This window comes from Larus michahellis, chromosome 27 (genome assembly GCF_964199755.1).
Source record: "Larus michahellis chromosome 27, bLarMic1.1, whole genome shotgun sequence".
In the NCBI taxonomy this organism is placed as follows: Eukaryota; Metazoa; Chordata; class Aves; order Charadriiformes; family Laridae; genus Larus; species Larus michahellis.
The window spans coordinates 1467123-1485832 of record NC_133922.1 but is presented as its reverse complement, the minus strand read 5'-3'; the positions used below and the strand labels follow the sequence as shown (position 1 = coordinate 1485832).

General features: G+C 63.6%; 2 protein-coding genes across 2 annotated transcripts; one reads left to right on the top strand and one right to left on the bottom strand.

Annotated features, from left to right (window-relative positions):
* Positions 1-460: 460 nt before the first annotated feature.
* FBL (fibrillarin) lies at positions 461-13122 on the bottom strand. Its single transcript, XM_074567443.1, has 9 exons — positions 13098-13122; positions 12300-12356; positions 10500-10658; positions 9441-9535; positions 7293-7463; positions 6708-6840; positions 5085-5197; positions 3219-3364; positions 461-561 (listed from the first exon to the last, which is right to left on the bottom strand). Exons 1-9 carry the CDS (start codon positions 13105-13107, stop codon positions 540-542), a joined length of 906 nt encoding a protein of 301 aa, XP_074423544.1. The 5' UTR covers positions 13108-13122; the 3' UTR covers positions 461-539.
* Positions 13123-13277: 155 nt separating this feature from the next.
* COX6B1 (cytochrome c oxidase subunit 6B1) lies at positions 13278-17170 on the top strand. The gene is made up of 4 exons (XM_074567444.1): positions 13278-14463; positions 15615-15722; positions 15814-15914; positions 16911-17170. Exons 2-4 carry the CDS (start codon positions 15617-15619, stop codon positions 16962-16964), a joined length of 261 nt encoding a protein of 86 aa, XP_074423545.1. The 5' UTR covers positions 13278-14463; positions 15615-15616; the 3' UTR covers positions 16965-17170.
* The last annotated feature ends 1540 nt before the right edge of the window (positions 17171-18710 follow it).

The following is an 18710-nucleotide window of genomic DNA, read 5'->3' as shown; positions in this document are numbered from 1 at the left end:
TCTGCCCCCCCCCAAGAGGGCTTAACTATCCCCCCCCCCCCATGGTAATTAATTAACACCCCCCCCCCAGGAGCTAATTACCCTCCCTGGGCTTAATTGCTCCCCCCCACGAGCCAAACCACACCATCGGGGATTAATTAACCCCCCAAGGGTTACTTAACCACCTCCCCCCACCCCCCCCACCCCCCCCACCCCACCTCCCACCCCCCCCCCCCCCCCCCCCGAGAACCAATCTGCCCCCCCGGGGATTAATTACCCCCCCCCAAGGTTAATTATTCCCCCAAGGACTAATTATTCCCCCCCCCAAGGACTAATTACCCCTACCCCAAGGATTAATTACCCCCTCCCCCAGGACTTACTACCCCCGAGGGCTTAATTACCCCCCTCCAAGGACTAATTACCCCCCCCCCGAGGACTAATTACCCTCCCATTAATTACCCTCCCATTAATTACCAATTAATTAGCAGGATTTTCCCGTTTATTACAAAACCCCCCTTCTTTCCCCCCCCTCCCCCCCTCCCCCCCCCGCTGCGGTGACGTCACTTCTGCTTGGGGGGGGGCCTGGGGAGAGAGAGGGGGCTCGGTCACGTGATCTGCCCAGTATGGACCAGTATAGCCCAGTTATACCCCTCCAGCTCCCCCCCGCCTCCCAGCATATCCCAGACCCTTCCAGTATGTCCCAGTCCCTCCCAGTATGTACCAGTCCCTCCCAGTCCCACCTATAGACGCCCACCACCACGGCGTGGTCCCTCCCAGTACGTCCCAGTACCCCCTAGTCCCCTCCCAGTCCCCTCCCAGTACATCCCAGTCTATACCAGTCCTCTCCCATCCCACCCCAGTCCCCCCGTGTCCCCTCCCAGTCCCCCCGAGTCCCCTCCCAGTACATCCCAGTCCCCACTCATCCTCCCCCAGTCTATCCCAGTCCTCTCCCAGCTCCTCCCAGTACATCCCAGTCTATTCCAGTCCCTCCCCAGTACATCCCAGTCCCCTCCCAGTGCTCCCAGTCCCACCTGTAGATGCCCACCACCACGGCGTGGTCCCTCCCAGTCCCCCACAGTCTCCTCCCAGTACATCCCAGTCCCCTCTAGTCCCCTCCCAGTCCATCCCAGTCCCCTCTAGTCCCCTCCCATGCCCTCCCAGTCCATCCCAGTCCCTTCCCAGTGCTCCCAATCCCACCAGTAGATGCCCACCACCGTGGCATGGTCCCTCCCAGTCCCCTCCCAGTCCATCCCAGTCCCCCCTAGTCCCCCCCCAGTCCATCCCAGTCCCCCCTAATCCCTCCCAGTCCCCTCCCAGTCCCTCCCACTCCCCCCTAGTCCCCTCCCATCCCTTCCCAGTCCCCTCCCAGTGCTCCCAATCCCACCAGTAGATGCCCACCACCATGGCATGGTCCCTCCCAGTCCCCTCCTGCTCCATCCCAGTCCCCCATAGTCTCCTCCCAGTCCATCCCAGTCTGTCCCAGTCCTCTCTAGTCTCCTCCCAGTACATCCCAGTCCCCTCCCAGTGCTCCCAGTCCCACCTGTAGACACCCACGACCATGGCATGACCCCTCCCAGTCCCCCATAGTCACCTCCCAGTACATCCCAGTCCCCTCTAGTCCCCTCCCAGTCCATCCCAGTCCCTTCCCAGTGCTCCCAGTCCCACCGGTAGACGCCCACCACCACGGCATGGTCCCTCCCAGTCCATCCCAGTCCCCCCTAGTCCCCTCCTATCCCCTTCCAGTCCCCCCCCACTCCATCCCAGTCCCCCCTAATCCTCTCCCATTCCCCCCACAGTCCATCCCAGTCCCCCCATGTCCCCTCCCATCCCCTCCCAGTCCCTCCCAGTCCCACTGGTAGACGCCCACCATCACAGCGTGGTCCCTCCCAGTCCCCTCCTGGTCCATCCTAGTCCCCCCTAATCCTCTCCCATTCCCCCCCCAGTCCATCCCAGTCCCCCCTAGTCCCCTCCCAGTCCATCCCAGTCCCTTCCCAGTGCTCCCAGTCCCACCTGTAGACGCCCACCACCACGGTGTGGTCCCTCCCAGTCTCCTCCCGGTCCATCCCAGTCCCCCCTAGTCCCCTCCCAGTCCATCCCAGTCCCCTCCTGGTCCCTCCCAGTCCCCCCTAGTCCCCTCCCATCCCTTCCCAGTCCCCTCCCAGTGCTCCCAATCCCACCAGTAGATGCCCACCACCATGGCATGGTCCCTCCCAGTCCCCTCCTGCTCCATCCCAGTCCCCCATAGTCTCCTCCCAGTCCATCCCAGTCCCTTCTAGTCCCCTCCCAGTCCATCCCAGTCCCTTCCCAGTGCTCCCAGTCCCACCTGTAGATGCCCACCACCATGGCGTGGTCCCTCCCAGTCCATCCCAGTCTCCTCCTATCCCCTTCCAGTCCCCCCCCACTCCATCCCAGTCCCCCCTAATCCTCTCCCAGTCCCCCCCCAGTCCATCCCAGTCCCCTCTAGTCCCCTCCCAGTCCATCCCAGTCCCTTCCCAGTGCTCCCAGTCCCACCGGTAGACGCCCACCACCACGGCGTGGTCCCTCCCAGTCCACCCCAGTCCCCCCTAGTCCCCTCCTATCCCCTTCCAGTCCCCCCCACTCCATCCCAGTCCCCCCTAATCCTCTCCCATTCCCCCCCCAGTCCATCCCAGTCCCCCCTAATCCTCTCCCATTCCCCCCCCAGTCCATCCCAGTCCCCCCATGTCCCCTCCCATCCCCTCCCAGTCCCTCCCAGTGCTCCCAGTCCCACTGGTAGACGCCCACCATCACAGCGTGGTCCCTCCCAGTCCCCTCCTGGTCCATCCCAGTCCCCCCTAATCCTCTCCCAGTCCCCCCCCAGTCCATCCCAGTCCCCTCTAGTCCCCTCCCAGTCCATCCCAGTCCCTTCCCAGTGCTCCCAGTCCCACCTGTAGACGCCCACCACCACGGCGTGGTCCCTCCCAGTCCACCCCAGTCCCCCCTAGTCCCCTCCTATCCCCTTCCAGTCCCCCCCCACTCCATCCCAGTCCCCCCTAATCCTCTCCCATTCCCCCCCCAGTCCATCCCAGTCCCCCCATGTCCCCTCCCATCCCCTCCCAGTCCCTCCCAGTGCTCCCAGTCCCACTGGTAGACGCCCACCATCACAGCGTGGTCCCTCCCAGTCCCCCCTAATCCTCTCCCAGTCCCCCCCCAGTCCATCCCAGTCCCCCCTAGTCCCCTCCCAGTCCATCCCAGTCCCTTCCCAGTGCTCCCAGTCCCACCTGTAGACGCCCACCACCACGGCGTGGTCCCTCTCGTAGGGCTCCAGCGTCAGCTGCTCCTGGGGCTTCATCTGCTCCCCCGCCATCTTCCGCACCTCCCCCGCGAACACCGCCTCGGGGGGGGCCGTCGAGTCGATGCAGTTCGCCTGGGGGGGGGGGGGGGACACGGACGACGACACGGGGTCAGGGGACCCCCCCTCTAACCCCCCCTTCCCCCCCCCCCCGGGGGGAGATTTGGGGAGGGGGGGGGAGGGATTTGCCCCGACTTGGGGCAGTTTTAGGGTGGGGGGGAGGGAGAAATGGGGGGGGGGGGGGGGGAGGAAAGAGGGGCAGAAGAGGGAGGAGGGGGGAGAATTTAGGGGGGGGGGGGGGGCGTAAGGATCAGGGGACACCCCCCCCGGGGGAGATTTGTGGGGGATTTGCCCCGACTTGGGGCAGTTTTAGGGTGGGGGGGAGGCAGAAATGGGGGGGGGGGGGGGGGGAGGAAAGAGGGGCAGAAGAGGGAGGAGGGGGGAGAATTTTGGGGGGGGGGGGGGAGGGGGGAGGGGGTAAGGATCAGGGGACACCCCCCCCGGGGGAGATTTGTGGGGGATTTGCCCTGACTTGGGGCAGTTTTAGGGTGGGGGGGAGGCAGAAATGGGGGGGGGGAGGAAAGAGGGGCAGAAGAGGGAGGAGGGGGGAGAATTTAGGGGGGGGGGGGGGGGCGTAAGGATCAGGGGACACCCCCCCCGGGGGAGATTTGTGGGGGATTTGCCCCGACTTGGGGCAGTTTTGGGGCAGGGGGGGGAGGCAGAAATGGGGGAGGGGGGGGGGAGGAGGGAGGGGCAGAAGGGGGGAGAATTTGGGGGGGCGGGAGGGGGAGGGGGTAAGGATCAGGGGACACCCCCCCCTTACCCCCCCCGGGGGAGATTTGGGGGGGGATTTGCCCTGACTTGGGGCAGTTTTGGGGCGGGGGGGGGGTGCAGAAATGGGGGGGGGAGGGGGCAGAGAGGGGCTGAAGGTGGGGGGGAACCATACTGGGAGGAACTGGTGAGCACTGGGGACATACTGGTGGGTACTGGGGGGGACACTGCGGGATACTGGCGGGGTACTGGGAGGAACTGGTGAGCACTGGGGGCGTACTGGTGGGTACTGGGGGGGACACTGCGGGATACTGGGAGGAACTGGTGAGCACTGGGGGTGTACTGGGGGGAACTGGGGGATACTGGTGGGGTACTGGGAGGAACTGGTGAGCACTGGGGGCGTACTGGTGGGGTACTGGGAGGAACTGGTGAGCACTGGGGACGTACTGGTGGGGTACTGGGAGGAACTGGTGAGCACTGGGGACGTACTGGTGGGTACCGGGGGGAACACTGAGGGATACTGGTGGGTACTGGGGGCGTACTGGTGGGTACTGGGGCGACACTGGTGGGGTACTGGAAGGAACTGGTGAGCACTGGGGGGAACTGGGGGATACTGATGGGATACTGGGAGGAACTGGTGAGCACTGGGGGCGCACTGGTGGGTACTGGGGGATACTGGTGGGGTACTGGGAGGAACTGGTGAGCAGTGGGGGCGCACTGGTGGGTACTGGGAGGAACTGGGGGGGACACTGGGGGGAACCGGTGAGCACTGGAGGACACTGTGGAAACTGGGGAGGGCACCCAGGGATACTGGCCGGGTACTGGGGGGAACTGGGGGGTACTGGGAGGAACTGGAGGGGGATACTGGTGGGAACTGGTGAGCCCTGAAAGGAAACTGGGGGACGACACTGGGAGTTACCAGGGGTAACTGGTGACCGCTGAGGGGAACTGTGAGGAATGCGGGGGATACTGGGGAGGTACTGGGGGATACTGGGAGGGTACTGGGGGATACTGGGAGGGTCACCTTGATGGAGATGACGAAGTGGCCGCCGTTGCGCAAGAAGTTGTGGGCGTTGAGGGCCACGATCCGGGTCTGGTCCGGTTGCGCCACGTCGGCGAAGATGACGTCCACCATGCCTGGGGTGGGGGGGGAGGACACCCCGACATTGGGGACACCCCAAAACCACCCCCACCCCACACCCCGCCCCCCCCACGGAACACCCCGAGACCCACCGCAAATGGCCACAGCACCCAAAACTACATCGAAACCCACCCGGAGATACCTCCAGGTGCCTCCAGACCTTCTCCCAAACTTCCAAACCACCTTGAGGAACCCCAAAACCTTCTCCTAGACCTTCCCAAGACCTCCAAGGTCTTCTCCAGGACCACCCAAAGACCCTAAGACCCACCACAAATGGCCACAGCACCCAAAACTACGTCGAAACCCACCCGGAGATACCTCCAGGTGCCTCCAAGACCTTCTCCCGAACTTCCAAACCAACTTGAGGGAACCCCAAAATGTTCTCCAGAACCTTCCCAACACCCCAAAATTCTTCTCCGAGACCACCAGAAGATCCCAAAACACACCAAAAATGCCCACAGCACCCAAAAACGTGTCAAACACCACCCGGAGATACCTCCAGGTGCCTCCAGACCTTCTCCCAAACCTACAAACCACCTTGAGGAACCCCAAAACCTTCTCCTAGATCTTCCCAAGACCTCCAAGGTCTTCTTCAGGACCACCCAAAGACCCTGAGACCCACCGCAAATGGCCACAGCACCCAAAACTACGTCGAAACCCACCCGGAGATACCCCCAGGTGCCTCCAGACCTTCTCCCAAACCTACAAACCACCTTGAGGAACCCCAAAACCTTCTCCTAGACCTTCCCAAGACCTCCAAGATCTTCTCCAGGACCACCCAAAGACCCTGAGACCCACCGCAAATGGCCACAGCACCCAAAACTACGTCGAAACCCACCCTGAGATACCCCCAGGTGCCTCCAGACCTTCTCCCAAACCTACAAACCACCTTGAAGAACCCCCCAAACCTTCTCCTAGACCTTCTCGAGACCCCCACGGTCTTCTCCAGGACCACCCAAAGACCCTAAGACCCACCACAAATGGCCACAGCACCCAAAACTACGTCGAAATCCACCCTGAGATACCCCCAGGTGCCTCCAGACCTTCTCCCAAACTTCCAAACCACTCTGAAGACCACCAAAACCTTCTCCTAGACCTTCCCGACACCGCAAAATTCTACTCAAATGCCCACAGCACCCAAAACGACGTCAAAAACCACCCTGAGATACCTCCAGACCTCCTCCCAAACCTACCAACCAACTTGAAGGGCACCAAAACCTTCTCCTACACCTTCTCAAGACACCAAGACCTTCTCCAGGACCACCAAAAGACCCCAAGACCCACCTTAGATCTTCTCAACAGCCAAAGGTACCTCAGAAACCTCTGTGAGATACCTCCAGGTGTCTCCGGACCTTCTCCCAAACCTACAAACCACCTTGAAGAACCCCCCCAAACCTTCTCCTAGACCTTCTCGAGACCCCCACGGTCTTCTCCAAGACCTCCAAGATCTTCTCCAGGTCTCCAAAGCCACCCCGGTTGGGACCTCCTGGACCACCCGCGTCTCACCGATGAGCATGCGGTACTTGTGGGGGTGACGCGCGTCTTCGATGACGGGGATGACGTTGGTGCGTTTCTTGGCCACATTGATGAGGTCCCGGCCTGAGCGGTGGGAGAACTCCACGGCGTAGACCAGCCCCTCCTGGGGGGGGGACGGGGACGGACGGGGACAGGGAGGTCACCCCACTCTGGGGACAGTCGTGGGGACCCCCCCCCCCCCCGAGGTGGGGGTCGTGGAGCCACCACCCATGGGGACCTCCTTGGTGACCCCAAGGTGAAGAAGACCTCAAGGAACGTGATGCCGCCACCCATGGGGACATCTCTGGGGTCCCCAAGGTGGGGGACAACTCTGAGGACAAAGATCTGCCACCCACAGGGACACGTCCCCAAGGGGTCACGGTGCCACCTCCACGTCCCCTTGGCCCATCACCCCCCCCCGGTGACATCCCCCAAAGGACCTCAAAGATGTCCCCAAGCCCGTGGAGATGCCACCTCCAAGCTGGCCCCGAGGGGTTGGTGACCCCATCCTGCCGTCCCCTCACCCCGGGACCCCACGGTGACGTCCCCATGGGGGCGGTGGCCCCGTGTCCTCACCGGTCCCACGATGTCGGAGACGTGTGACACCGTTGTCCCCGAGGCGGCGCCCAAGTAAAGGACCTTTGACCCCGGCCGGATGTGGATCTGGTCGATGCCACCCAAGATGGCGGCTGCCAACTTGGAGCGAAAGGGGTTCCAGGCGCGATACTCCACCTTGGTGTCACCGTCCTGGGGACAGGGACGCGCGGGGACACGTCACCCACCGGCTGGGACATCCCACGGACACCCCCGCCCTCCCAGTGCCACCTCCCAGTGCTCCCAGTATGGACCTTGAGAAGGTCCTGGTGATGCCCTCAACTTTGGCGTCACCACTATGGGGACAAGGTCCCGGTGACATTCTCCACCTCAGTGTCACCGTCATAGGGACGGGGACACGTCACCCACCAGCTGTGACACCCCACAGACACCCTGCCACCCCCCCAGTGCCACCAGTGCCACCTCCCAGTGCTCCCAGTATGGACCTCGAGAAAGTCCTGGTGATGCCCTCAGCTTTGGCATCACCACTGTGGGGACAAGGTCCCGGTGACGTTCTCCACCTCGGTGTCACCGTCATAGGGACGGGGACACGTCACCCACCAGCTGGGACACCCCACAGACACCCTGCCACCCCCCCAGTGCCACCAGTGCCACCTCCCAGTGCTCCCAGTATGGACCTCGAGAAAGTCCTGGTGATGCCCTCAGCTTTGGCGTCACCACTGTGGGGACAAGGTCCCGGTGACATTCTCCACCTCAGTGTCACCGTCATAGGGACGGGGACACGTCACCCACCAGCTGTGACACCCCACAGACACCCTGCCACCCCCCCAGTGCCACCAGTGCCACCTCCCAGTGCTCCCAGTATGGACCTCGAGAAAGTCCTGGTGATGCCCTCAGCTTTGGCGTCACCACTGTGGGGACAAGGTCCCGGTGACGTTCTCCACCTCGGTGTCACCGTCATAGGGACGGGGACACGTCACCCACCAGCTGGGACACCCCACAGACACCCCCGCCCTCCCAGTGCCACCTCCCAGTGCTCCCAGTATGGACCTCGAGAAGGTCCTGGTGATGCCCTCAACTTTGGCGTCACCACCATGGGGACAAGGTCCCGGTGACATTCTCCACCTCGGTGTCACCGTCATAGGGATGGGGACACACGGGGACACGTCACCCACCGGCTGGGACACCCCACGGACACCCTCACCCCCCCAGTGCCACCAGTGCCACCTCCCAGTGCTCCCAGTATGGACTTTGAGAAGGTCCTGGTGATGCTCTCAACTTTGGTGTCACCACCATGGGGACAAGGTCCTGGTGACGTTCTCCACCTCGGTGTCACCGTCATAGGGACGGGGACACACGGGGACACGTCACCCACCGGCTGGGACATCCCACGGACTCCCCTGCCCTCCCAGTGCCACCTCCCAGTGCTCCCAGTATGGACCTCGAGAAGGTCCTGGTGATGCCCTCAGCTTTGGTGTCGCCACCATGGGGACAAGGTCCCGGTGACGTTCTCCACCTCGGTGTCACCGTCATAGGGACGGGGACACGTCACCCACCAGCTGGGACACCCCACGGACACCCCCCCCCTCCCAGTGCCACCTCCCAGTGCTCCCAGTATGGACCTCGAGAAGGTCCTGGTGATGCCCTCAGCTTTGGTGTCGCCACCATGGGGACAAGGTCCCAGTGACGTTCTCCACCTCAGTGTCACCGTCATAGGGATGGGGACGTGGGGGGACACGTCACCCACCAGCTGTGACACCCCACAGACACCCTGCCACCCTCCCAGTGCCACCTCCCAGTATGGACCTCGACAAAGTCCTGGTGATGCCCTCAACTTTGGTGTCGCCACCGTGGGGACAAGGTCCCGGTGACGTTCTCCACCTCGGTGTCACCGTCATAGGGACGGGGACACACGGGGACACGTCACCCACCAGCTGGGACACCCCACAGACACCCCCCCCTCCCAGTGCCACCAGTGCCACCTCCCAGTGCTCCCAGTATGGACCTCGAGAAGGTCCTGGTGGCCTCCTCCACCTCTCCCAGTTGCTCCCAGTCCCTCCCAGTGCCTCCTTACCCCCTTCCCAGTCCCTCCCAGTTGCCCCTTACCCCCTCCCGCTCCCCCCAACCCCCTCCCAGTCCCTCCCAGTTGCTCCCAGTCCCTCCCAGTACCTCTACCGAGATCCTCTTCTCCCCGTAGACCGACTCCCCCGGCACCAGGTTGCGGGTGACGAGCGCGTCCTCCTTCCCCCGGCAGATGAACACGCCTGGGGGGCGCAGGGACCCACGGCTGCCCCATAGATCCCCCCGGCACCGCCCCATAGATCCCCCCCCCGCACACCCACACCCCCCCCCACTGCCCCACAACTGCTCCACGAGACCCACAGCTGTCCCCCGGCTCCCCCCAACCTGTCCCCCAGCCCCCTAAACTGCCCCCCCAACCACCCCCCCAATTGCCCCATAGCGCCCCCCCCAACCTGCCCCACAGCCCCCTAAACTGCCCCCCCAACCCTCCCCAATTGCCCCATAGCCCCCCCCCCCCCCCCAACTGCCCCATAGACCACCCCAACCTGCCCCACAGGCCCCTCAACTGCCCCCCAACTGCCTCAGAGCCCCCCCACCATTTGCCCCACGGCCCCCCCCCCTGCCCCATAAAGCCCCCCAACCGCCCCACAGAGCCCCCCACGGGCCCCTAAACTGCCCCCCAACTGCCCCAGAGCCGTGCCCCACGGCCCCCCCCTCCCCCATAGAGCCCCCCAACCGCCCCGCAGAGCCCCCCAGTCACCCCACAGCCCACCTCATCTGCCCCACGGGCCCCTAAACTGCCCCCCAACTGCCCCAGAGCCCCCCCACCATTTGCCCCACAGCCGTGCCCCACGGCCCCCCCTGCCCCATAGAGCCCCCCAACTACCCCACAGAGCCCCTCATCTGCCCCACGGGCCCCTAAACTGCCCCCCAACTGCCCCAGAGCCGTGCCCCACGGCCCCCCCCTGCCCCATAGAGCCCCCCAACCACCCCACAGAGCCCTTCATCTGCCCCACGGGCCCCTAAACTGCCCCCCAACTGCCCCAGAGCTGTGCCCCATGGCCCCCCCTGCCCCACAGAGCCCCCCAGTCACCCCATAACCCCGCCCCACAGCCCCCCCCAGCTGCCCCATGGGACCCCTAAACCGTCCCACAGACCCCCCCCAAACTTGCCCCATATCCCTGCCCCATAGAGCCCCCCCCGTACCTTCGTGCCGATGCGGCTCCACCGTCACCTTCTTGCCCCCTCTGAAGCCGCCGCGGCCCCCCCGACCCCCCCGGGCGGAGCCTCCCCGGGGGGGGCCCCCTCGGCCTCGCCCCCCGGCCCCGCCCCCCCGGGCCCCGCCCCGGGGCTGGAAACCCCCACCTGTGGGAGAGAAACTGGGGGTACTGGGAGCACTGGGAATGGGGACTGGGAGCACTGGGAATGCTGGGGAGGGGAACTGGGAGCACTGGGAATCACGGGGGGGCACTGGGAGAGGGGACGGAGTATACTGGGGGCACTGGGAATGAGAACTGGGAGCACTGGGAATCACGGGGGGGCACTGGGAGAGGGGACTGGGAGTACTGGGGGCACTGGGAGCACTGGGAATCATGGGGGGGCACTGGGAGAGAGCACTGGGAGTACTGGGGGCACTGGGAATGAGAACTGGGAGCACTGGGAATCATGGGGGGGCACTGGGAGAGAGCACTGGGAGTACTGGGGGCACTGGGAATGGGGACTGGGAGCACTGGGAATCATGGGGGGACACTGGGAGAGAGGACGGGGTGTACTGGGGGCACTGGGAATGCTGGGGAGGGGAACTGGGAGCACTGGGAATCACGGGGGGGCACTGGGAGAGGGGACGGAGTATACTGGGGGCACTGGGTATGAGAACTGGGAGCACTGGGAATCATGGGGGGGCACTGGGAGAGGGGACCGGGAGTACTGGGGGCACTGGGAATCATGGGGGGGCACTGGGAGAGGGGACTGGGAATCATGGGGGGGCACTGGGAGAGGGGACTGGGAGTACTGGGGGCACTGGGAATGAGAACTGGGAGCACTGGGAACCATGGGGGGACACTGGGAGAGAGGACTGGGTGTACTGGGGGCACTGGGAATGAGAACTGGAAGCACTGGGAATCATGGGGGGGCACTGGGAGAGAGGACGGGGTGTACTGGGGGCACTGGGAATGCTGGGGAGGGGAACTGGGAGCACTGGGAATCACGGGGGGGCACTGGGAGAGGGGACGGAGTATACTGGGGGCACTGGGTATGAGAACTGGGAGCACTGGGAATCATGGGGGGCACTGGGAGAGGGGACTGGGAGTACTGGGGGCACTGGGAATCATGGGGGGGCACTGGGAGAGGGGACTGGGAGTACTGGGGGCACTGGGAATGAGAACTGGGAGCACTGGGAACCATGGGGGGACACTGGGAGAGAGCACTGGGAGTACTGGGGGCACTGGGAACGAGAACTGGGAGCACTGGGAATCATGGGGGGGCACTGGGAGAGAGGACGGGGTGTACTGGGGGCACTGGGAATGCTGGGGAGGGGAACTGGGAGCACTGGGAATCATGGGGGGGCACTGGGAGAGGGGACGGAGTATACTGGGGGCACTGGGTATGAGAACTGGGAGCACTGGGAATCATGGGGGGGCACTGGGAGAGGGGACTGGGAGTACTGGGGGCACTGGGAATGAGAACTGGGAGCACTGGGAATCATGGGGGGGCACTGAGAGAGAGCACTGGGAGTACTGGGGGCACTGGGAATGGGGACTGGGAGCACTGGGAATCATGGGGGGGCACTGGGAGAGGGGACTGGATGTACTGGGGGCACCGGGAACACTGGGGGGCGGGGAACTGGGAGCACTGGGAATGCTGTGGGGGCGGGGGGGGGGGAACTGGGGGGCAGCCGGCCATACTGGGAGGGAAACAGGGGGGCAAACTGGGCGGACTGGGAAGGGCGCGGGGCTCCCAGTAGGGCCGGGCCCGGCCTTACTGGGAGCACTGGGAGGGGTCACTCACCTCGGCCCCCTCGGAAGCCGCCGCCGCGGCCGCCCCGCCCCCCCCGGGGGCTGAAACCTGCCGGGAGCCGCCGTCAAACTGGGGCAACTGGGAGCACTGGGGCGGACTGGGACGGGGCCCAGTAACCTCCCCCCGGGGTTCCCAGTATTCCCAGTTTGGCCCAAACACCCTCCCGCCACATCCCTCCCAGTCCCCCGCCCCCCCCCACTACATCCCTGCCCTTCCCAGTCCCTCCCAGTCCATCCCAGTCCTGCCCCCCAGTCCCGTACCAGTCCACTCCACCCCCCCCAGCCCCCTCCCAGTATATCCCAGTCCATCCCAGTCCCCTCCCACTATACTCTAATTCATCCCAGCTCCTCCCAGTCTCTCCCAGTATAACCCAGTTCATCCCACATGCTCCCAATACCCTCCCCGTACACCCCAGCCCCTCCCAGTCCACCCCAGTCCCCTCCCAGTCCACCCCAGTCCCCTCCCAGTATAACCCAGTCCATCCCAGATCCCCCCCAGTTGCCCCCCCAATACCCTCCCAGTCCCTCCCAATACACCCCAGTTCCTCCCAGTCCCCTCCCGATCCCATAACACTCCCCCCAATACGCTCCCAGTCCCCCCCAGTCCACCCCAGTTCCTCCCAGTACCTCCCAGTACCTCCCCAGTCCCCCCCCAATCCCCTCCCCAGTCCATCCCAGTTCCCTCGCAGTACATCCCAATCGCCTCCCAGTCCCCCCCCAATCCCCTTCCAATCCCTTCCAGTCCATCCCAGTCCCCTCCCAGTCCCTCCCAGTATATCCCAGTTCCCACCTGGCCTCATCCCGCCACGGACTCCACGCGGGACCGCACGCGCCGCTCTCAACGCCCGTCCCTCCCCCGGAACCGGAAGTGCCGCCACGCGGAGGGGACCCGACCCCTTTTCCGGGTGGATCCCGCGCATGCGCCGCGCCGCGGCCGACGCCACGGCCCCGCCCACAGCCGGGCGGAAGTGAGCCGCGGAGGGAGGGAGCGAGAGGGGCTGCCCCGGGTCCTAGTGTCCGACGCCGGGGCCGGGGGGAATTTGGGGACAAAAATAGGGGTTTTGGGGTTTCTGGGTGGGATATGGGGACAGCAGTGGGGCTTTTTTGGGTCCTGCGTGAGGATTTGGCGACAAAAACGAGGATTTGGGGGTTCGGGGGTGGGGATTTGGGGACAGAAATTGGTCTTTTGGGGCCCTATATGGGGTTTTGGGGACAGAAATGGGGGTTTGGAGGGGATTTGGGACGGGAAATAGAGTAGTTTCGGTCCTGAAGGGGATTTGGGGAAAGAATGGGGATTTTTGGGGTCCTGGGTGGTCCTTTGGGGACAGAAATGGGGTTTTGGGGGGTCCTTGGGAGACATTTGGGGACAAAACCGGAGTTTTGGGGGGTCCTCGGGAGACATTTAGAGACAGAAATGGGGATTTGGGGGCTAGGGGGGGATTTGGGGACAGAAATCGGAGGCTTGGGGTGATTTGGGGACAAAAATTGGGCTTTTTGGGGTCTTGGGGGGGATTTGGGGACATAAATGGGTTTTGGGGGGGGTCCTGAGGGAGGATCTGGAGACAGAAATGGGGCTTTTGGGGGTCCTGGAGGGGGATTTAGGAACAGAAATGGGCTTTTGGGGATCCTGAGGGGAACTTGAGGACAGAAATGGGCTTTTGGGGATTCCGGTTGGGATCTGGGGACATTTGGGGGGAATTCGGGGGCATATTACAGCCCTGGTGGCCATTTTGGGCTGTTTTGGGGTCCCTGAGGGATATTTTGGGGCAAAACCAGGGTATTTGGTGGATCCGAGGGCTATTTGCGTGTACGAGGAGGCTTTTAATGCGAAATTGGTTTTCTTGAGGGTACTTTTGAGTCATTTTGGGGCCGTTTCGGGGTATTTAGGGGGGCACTTCCGCGTAGGCCCCAGGTGACGCTCAGTCCTCCCGCCTCCCTCTCCATGGCCGCCGCGGTCCTCCGAGCGCCGGCCCCTCCCTGTGGGTGGGCCGCTCTACCCGCCGCGTCTCGATGGTTACTCCCCTTTGATTGCCTGGGGAGGGCGGGGAGAAAGGGCGCGTCACTTTTGGGCGGCGCTCTGCGCTTCCGGTTTGTCTCGTTGGTTCCGGCGGGCGGGCGGCGGTGAAAGTCACTTTGAGCCCAGTCGGCGGTACCGGGTGAGGGGGGGGAACTGGGAGGGACTGGGAGCACTGGGAGGTCACCGGGGGGGTTACTGGGAGCACTGGGAGGGGTCTGGAGGGGTTACTGGGAGCACTGGGTGTTACTAGGAGCACTGGGGAGGGCCCGGGGTGGGGAACTGGGAGCACTGGGAGAGCACCGGGGGGGGGGTTACTGGGAGCGCTGGGAGGGTACTGGAGGCGCTGGGGGGGTTATTTGGAGCACGGGGGCTTGTTAATTAGTCCGCGGGGGGTTAATTAGGCCCATTAATTACCCCCAGCTGGGGCACCCTCCCCAATTTGCCCCCCCCCTCCCCCGCCGCTTTACCACCCCCCTTCTCCTTCCCGGGGGGATTAATTATTCCCGGGGGATTAATTAGCCGGGGGGGGGGGGGGGATGTTAATTAGCCTCGTGGGGTTGTTAATTAGGCGTGGGGGGGTTAATTAGGCCTGTTAATTACCCCTTACTAGGGTGCCCCCCAGCCCGTTACCATCCCCTTTGTTCTTCTTAGGGGGAATTAATTATTCCAAAGAGAAATTAATCATTTCCGGGGGGGATTATTTATTCTGAGGGGGGTTAATTAATCAGAGAGGAGGGGTTAATTAATCTGCTGGGTTAATCAGCTTTGTTAATTACCCCCCTGCGGTGTCCCCCTCCCCAACACCCCCCCATTACCATCTCTTCTTGTGTTCCCAGGGGGATTAATTCTTTAGGGGGGGACTAATTATTCCCGGGGGTGTGTTAATTAGCCCCAGGGGGTGTTAATTAGTCTGGGGGGTGTTAATTAGCCTTGTTAATTACTTCCTTGGGGTCTCCCCTTCCCCAACAACCCCCCGTTACCATCCCTTTCTTTATTCCAACAGGCGTTCGTTTTTCCTAGGGGTGGGTTAATTATTCCACGAGGGGGGTTAATTATTCTGGGGGCTTATTAATTAGTTCCAGGGGGTATTAATTAGTCTGGGGCAGGGGTTAATTAGCCCTGTTAATTATTCCTTTGGGGTACCCCCCCCCGTTCCCCAAGAACCCACTTTACCGCCCCTTCCTTTTATTCGCGCGGGTCTTAATACTTCCCGGAGACGGGTTAATTATTCCGGAGGATCGTTAATTAGTCCGGAGTGATTAATTACCCCTTATTAATTACCTCCTACAGCCATGGCGGAGGACATCAAGGCCAAGCTGCAGCGCTACAAAACGGCGCCGTTCGACAGCCGTTTCCCCAACCAGAACCAGACCAAGAACTGCTGGCAAAACTACCTGGGTACGGGTCCCTCTTGTCCCCCCCTGTCCCCCCCTGTCCCCTCCTGTCCCCTCACGTCCCCTCTTGTCCCCTCTTGTCCCCTCCCTGCCAGATTTCCACCGCTGCGAGAAGGCGATGGCGGCCAAGGGAGCGGACGCCAGTCCCTGCCAGTGGTACTATCGCGTCTACAAGTCCCTCTGTCCCACCTCCTGGGTGAGTGTCACCTCCCTTGTCCCCAAGGTGGTCCCCAAGGTGTCCCCGCGGTCTTCAGGTCCCCTGCAGTGTCCCCATGACCTCCCCTCGGTGTCCTCAGGGTCCCGACAGCGTCCCCGTGGGGGGTCCTCAGGGTCCCCACAGGCCTCAGGATCCCCAGGGTGTCCCCGCAGCGTCCCCGTGGCCCTCAGGGTCCCCACAATGTCCCCTCTGTGTCCTCACGGTGTCCCCATGGGCCTCAGGACCCCACAGTGTCTCCTTAGTGTCCCCATGGCCCTCAGGTCCCCCCCCCCGATGTCCCCACGGTGTCCCCATGGCCTTCAGGGTCCCCTCAGTGTCCCCATGGCCCTCAGGTCCCCCCCGATGTCCCCTCAGTGTCCCCATGGCCCTCAGGTCCCCCCCCGATGTCCCCACGGTGTCCCCATGGCCTTCAGGGTCCCCTTAGTGTCCCCATGGTCCTCGGGTCCCCCCCGATGTCCCCTCAGTGTCCCCATGGCCCTCAGGTCCCCCCCCTCGATGTCCCCACGGTGTCCCCATGGCCTTCAGGGTCCCCTTAGTGTCCCCATGGTCCTCGGGTCCCCCGCAGTGTCCCCACAGCCCTCAGGTCCCCCACGTTGTCCCCCCGCTGTCCCCGTGGCCCTCAAGAGTCCCCACAAGTGTCCCCAGGGTCCTCAGGATTGCCAGGGTGTCCCCCTTGGTGTCCCCAGGTCCCCCACGATGTCCCCCTTGGTGTCCCCGTGGCCCTCAGGGTCCCCCTTGGGTGTCACCTGCCTGGCCCCTCAGTCCCCATAGGGTCCCTTCCATGTCCCCGTGGTGTCCCCACGATGTCCCCCTTGTCCTCAGGATTGCCAGGGTGTCCCCATGGTCACAGTCCCTGGCACGGTGTCTCCTTGGTGTCCCCACCGTATCCCCATGTCCCCTGCAGTGTCCCCCCGTGGTGTCACCGTGGTCCCTGTGTCCCCATGTCACCCGCCCTGTCACCGTGTCACCCCGCAGGTGACAACGTGGGACGAGTACCGCGAGGAGGGGACCTTCCCTGGCAAGATCTGAGCTTCACCCGCCGCCCCCGGGGAGGGGACATCTGCGTCACCCAGTGGCGGGGGGGGAGAAAAGGTGACATGGCCGCCACCACGGGGAGGGGGGTGACACAGCCAATCCCCACCCCGGGAGAGGGGACACCCGGCTGTCACCTGGGCAGGGGAGGGGACACCGCTGTCACCGGGTTGGTGGCAAGGCCAATAAAGGGTTGAACTGGTCCTGGGTATGGTTTTTGGTGGGGCGGGGGGCGGGGGGGGGGAGGAATGTTCCCAAGGCGGCGGTGAGGTGTCCCCAAGGTGGGTGGGGGGATGTCCCCAAGGGGGTGAGGTGTCCCCAAGGCGGGTGGGGGGGATGTCCCCGAGATGGAGGGGGTGACGCCTGGGTCCCCTGCTTGGGGAGGGGACGGATCGGAGACTTCTCCAGAGTTGGAACCAGAAGGTTTTTAATTAATTAAAAAGGCGGGGGCTGGGGGCAGGGGGGGACACGGGACAACCCCCTCCCCAGACGCCGGGGGTCCCCCCCCCTGCCCCACCTCCTCCTTGGGGCCAGAGGCATTATGGGACCACGGGGAGGCCCTGCAGGGGCCGGAGGCCCAAGGGCAAAGCCAGGATCTGACCCACGGCGTCCCCGGGGGCCACCAAGGGCTGGCCGAGGCCTCGCAGCGGCAACGCTCCCAGCAGCTGACCTGGGGGAGGACACGGGGTCAGGGGCTTCTCCGTCCCCCCCGTCCCCACCCCCCGTCCGTCCCACCGTCCATCTCCTCATCCCTCCTGTCCGCCCTCCCGTTTCTTCATCCGTATCTCCCAGCTCTTCCTCCTCTTGCAGCCATCCATCCGTCCTCGGTGGGTTCTTCTTCCTTCCATCCATCTTCAGGGGGTTCTTCTTCCATCCATCTTCAGTGGGGGGTTTTTCCTTCCATCCATCCATCCATCCATCCATCCATCCATCCATCTATCTATCTTCGGGGGGTTCCTCTTCCATCCGTCCATCTTCGGGGGGTTCCTCTTCCATCTGTCGCATCTTCAGGGGCTTCTCCAGCTCTCCGTCCCTCTTCGTGGTTTCTCCGTCCCTCTTCGTGGTTTCTCCGTCCATTTCTCCATCCATCTTCAATGGTTTCTCCATCTACGCGCCCGTCTCTGTCCTTCCTCACTGGCCGTCTACTTCTCCGTCCATTCTTGAATCGTTTCTCCGTCCATCTTCATCTTTACTGGTTTCTCCGTCCGTGTCTCCACAAACCCATGGAGAAACCCTTGAAACAGCTCCTTGATTGGTTCATCTAAAGGTTCCTCCTTCAGTGGTTTCTTCATCTCCTCACCCTTCCCTTCCTCCTCTCTTCTCCTGGTGGGGTTTCTCCATCCCCATCATGTGCCCTCACCTGGAGGTCCTCCCATCCCCTGTCCCCATGGTGTCCCCTGACCTGGAGGTCCCTTCCCCCCCCGATCCCTCTCCTTGTCCCCACGGTGTCCCCTCACCTGTAAGCAGGTCCCGCCGCAGCAGCGTTCGGTGGGGGACGCAGGTGTCACCGGGCCGGCAGCGAGAGTCCTCGGGGCACCACGGGGCTGTAGGTGACATAGGGGTTGGGTGGGGACATGGGGACATGTGACACCTCGTGGAGGGATGGGTAGAGAAGTTATGGGTGGACAGAGAGATGGAGCACATCACAGAGGCATTGGGGACATCGTGGACATGTGGGGATGTCACCAGTGGACAGAGGTGGAGAGCATCATGGGAGGTCACGTAGGGATGTCACAGTTAAAG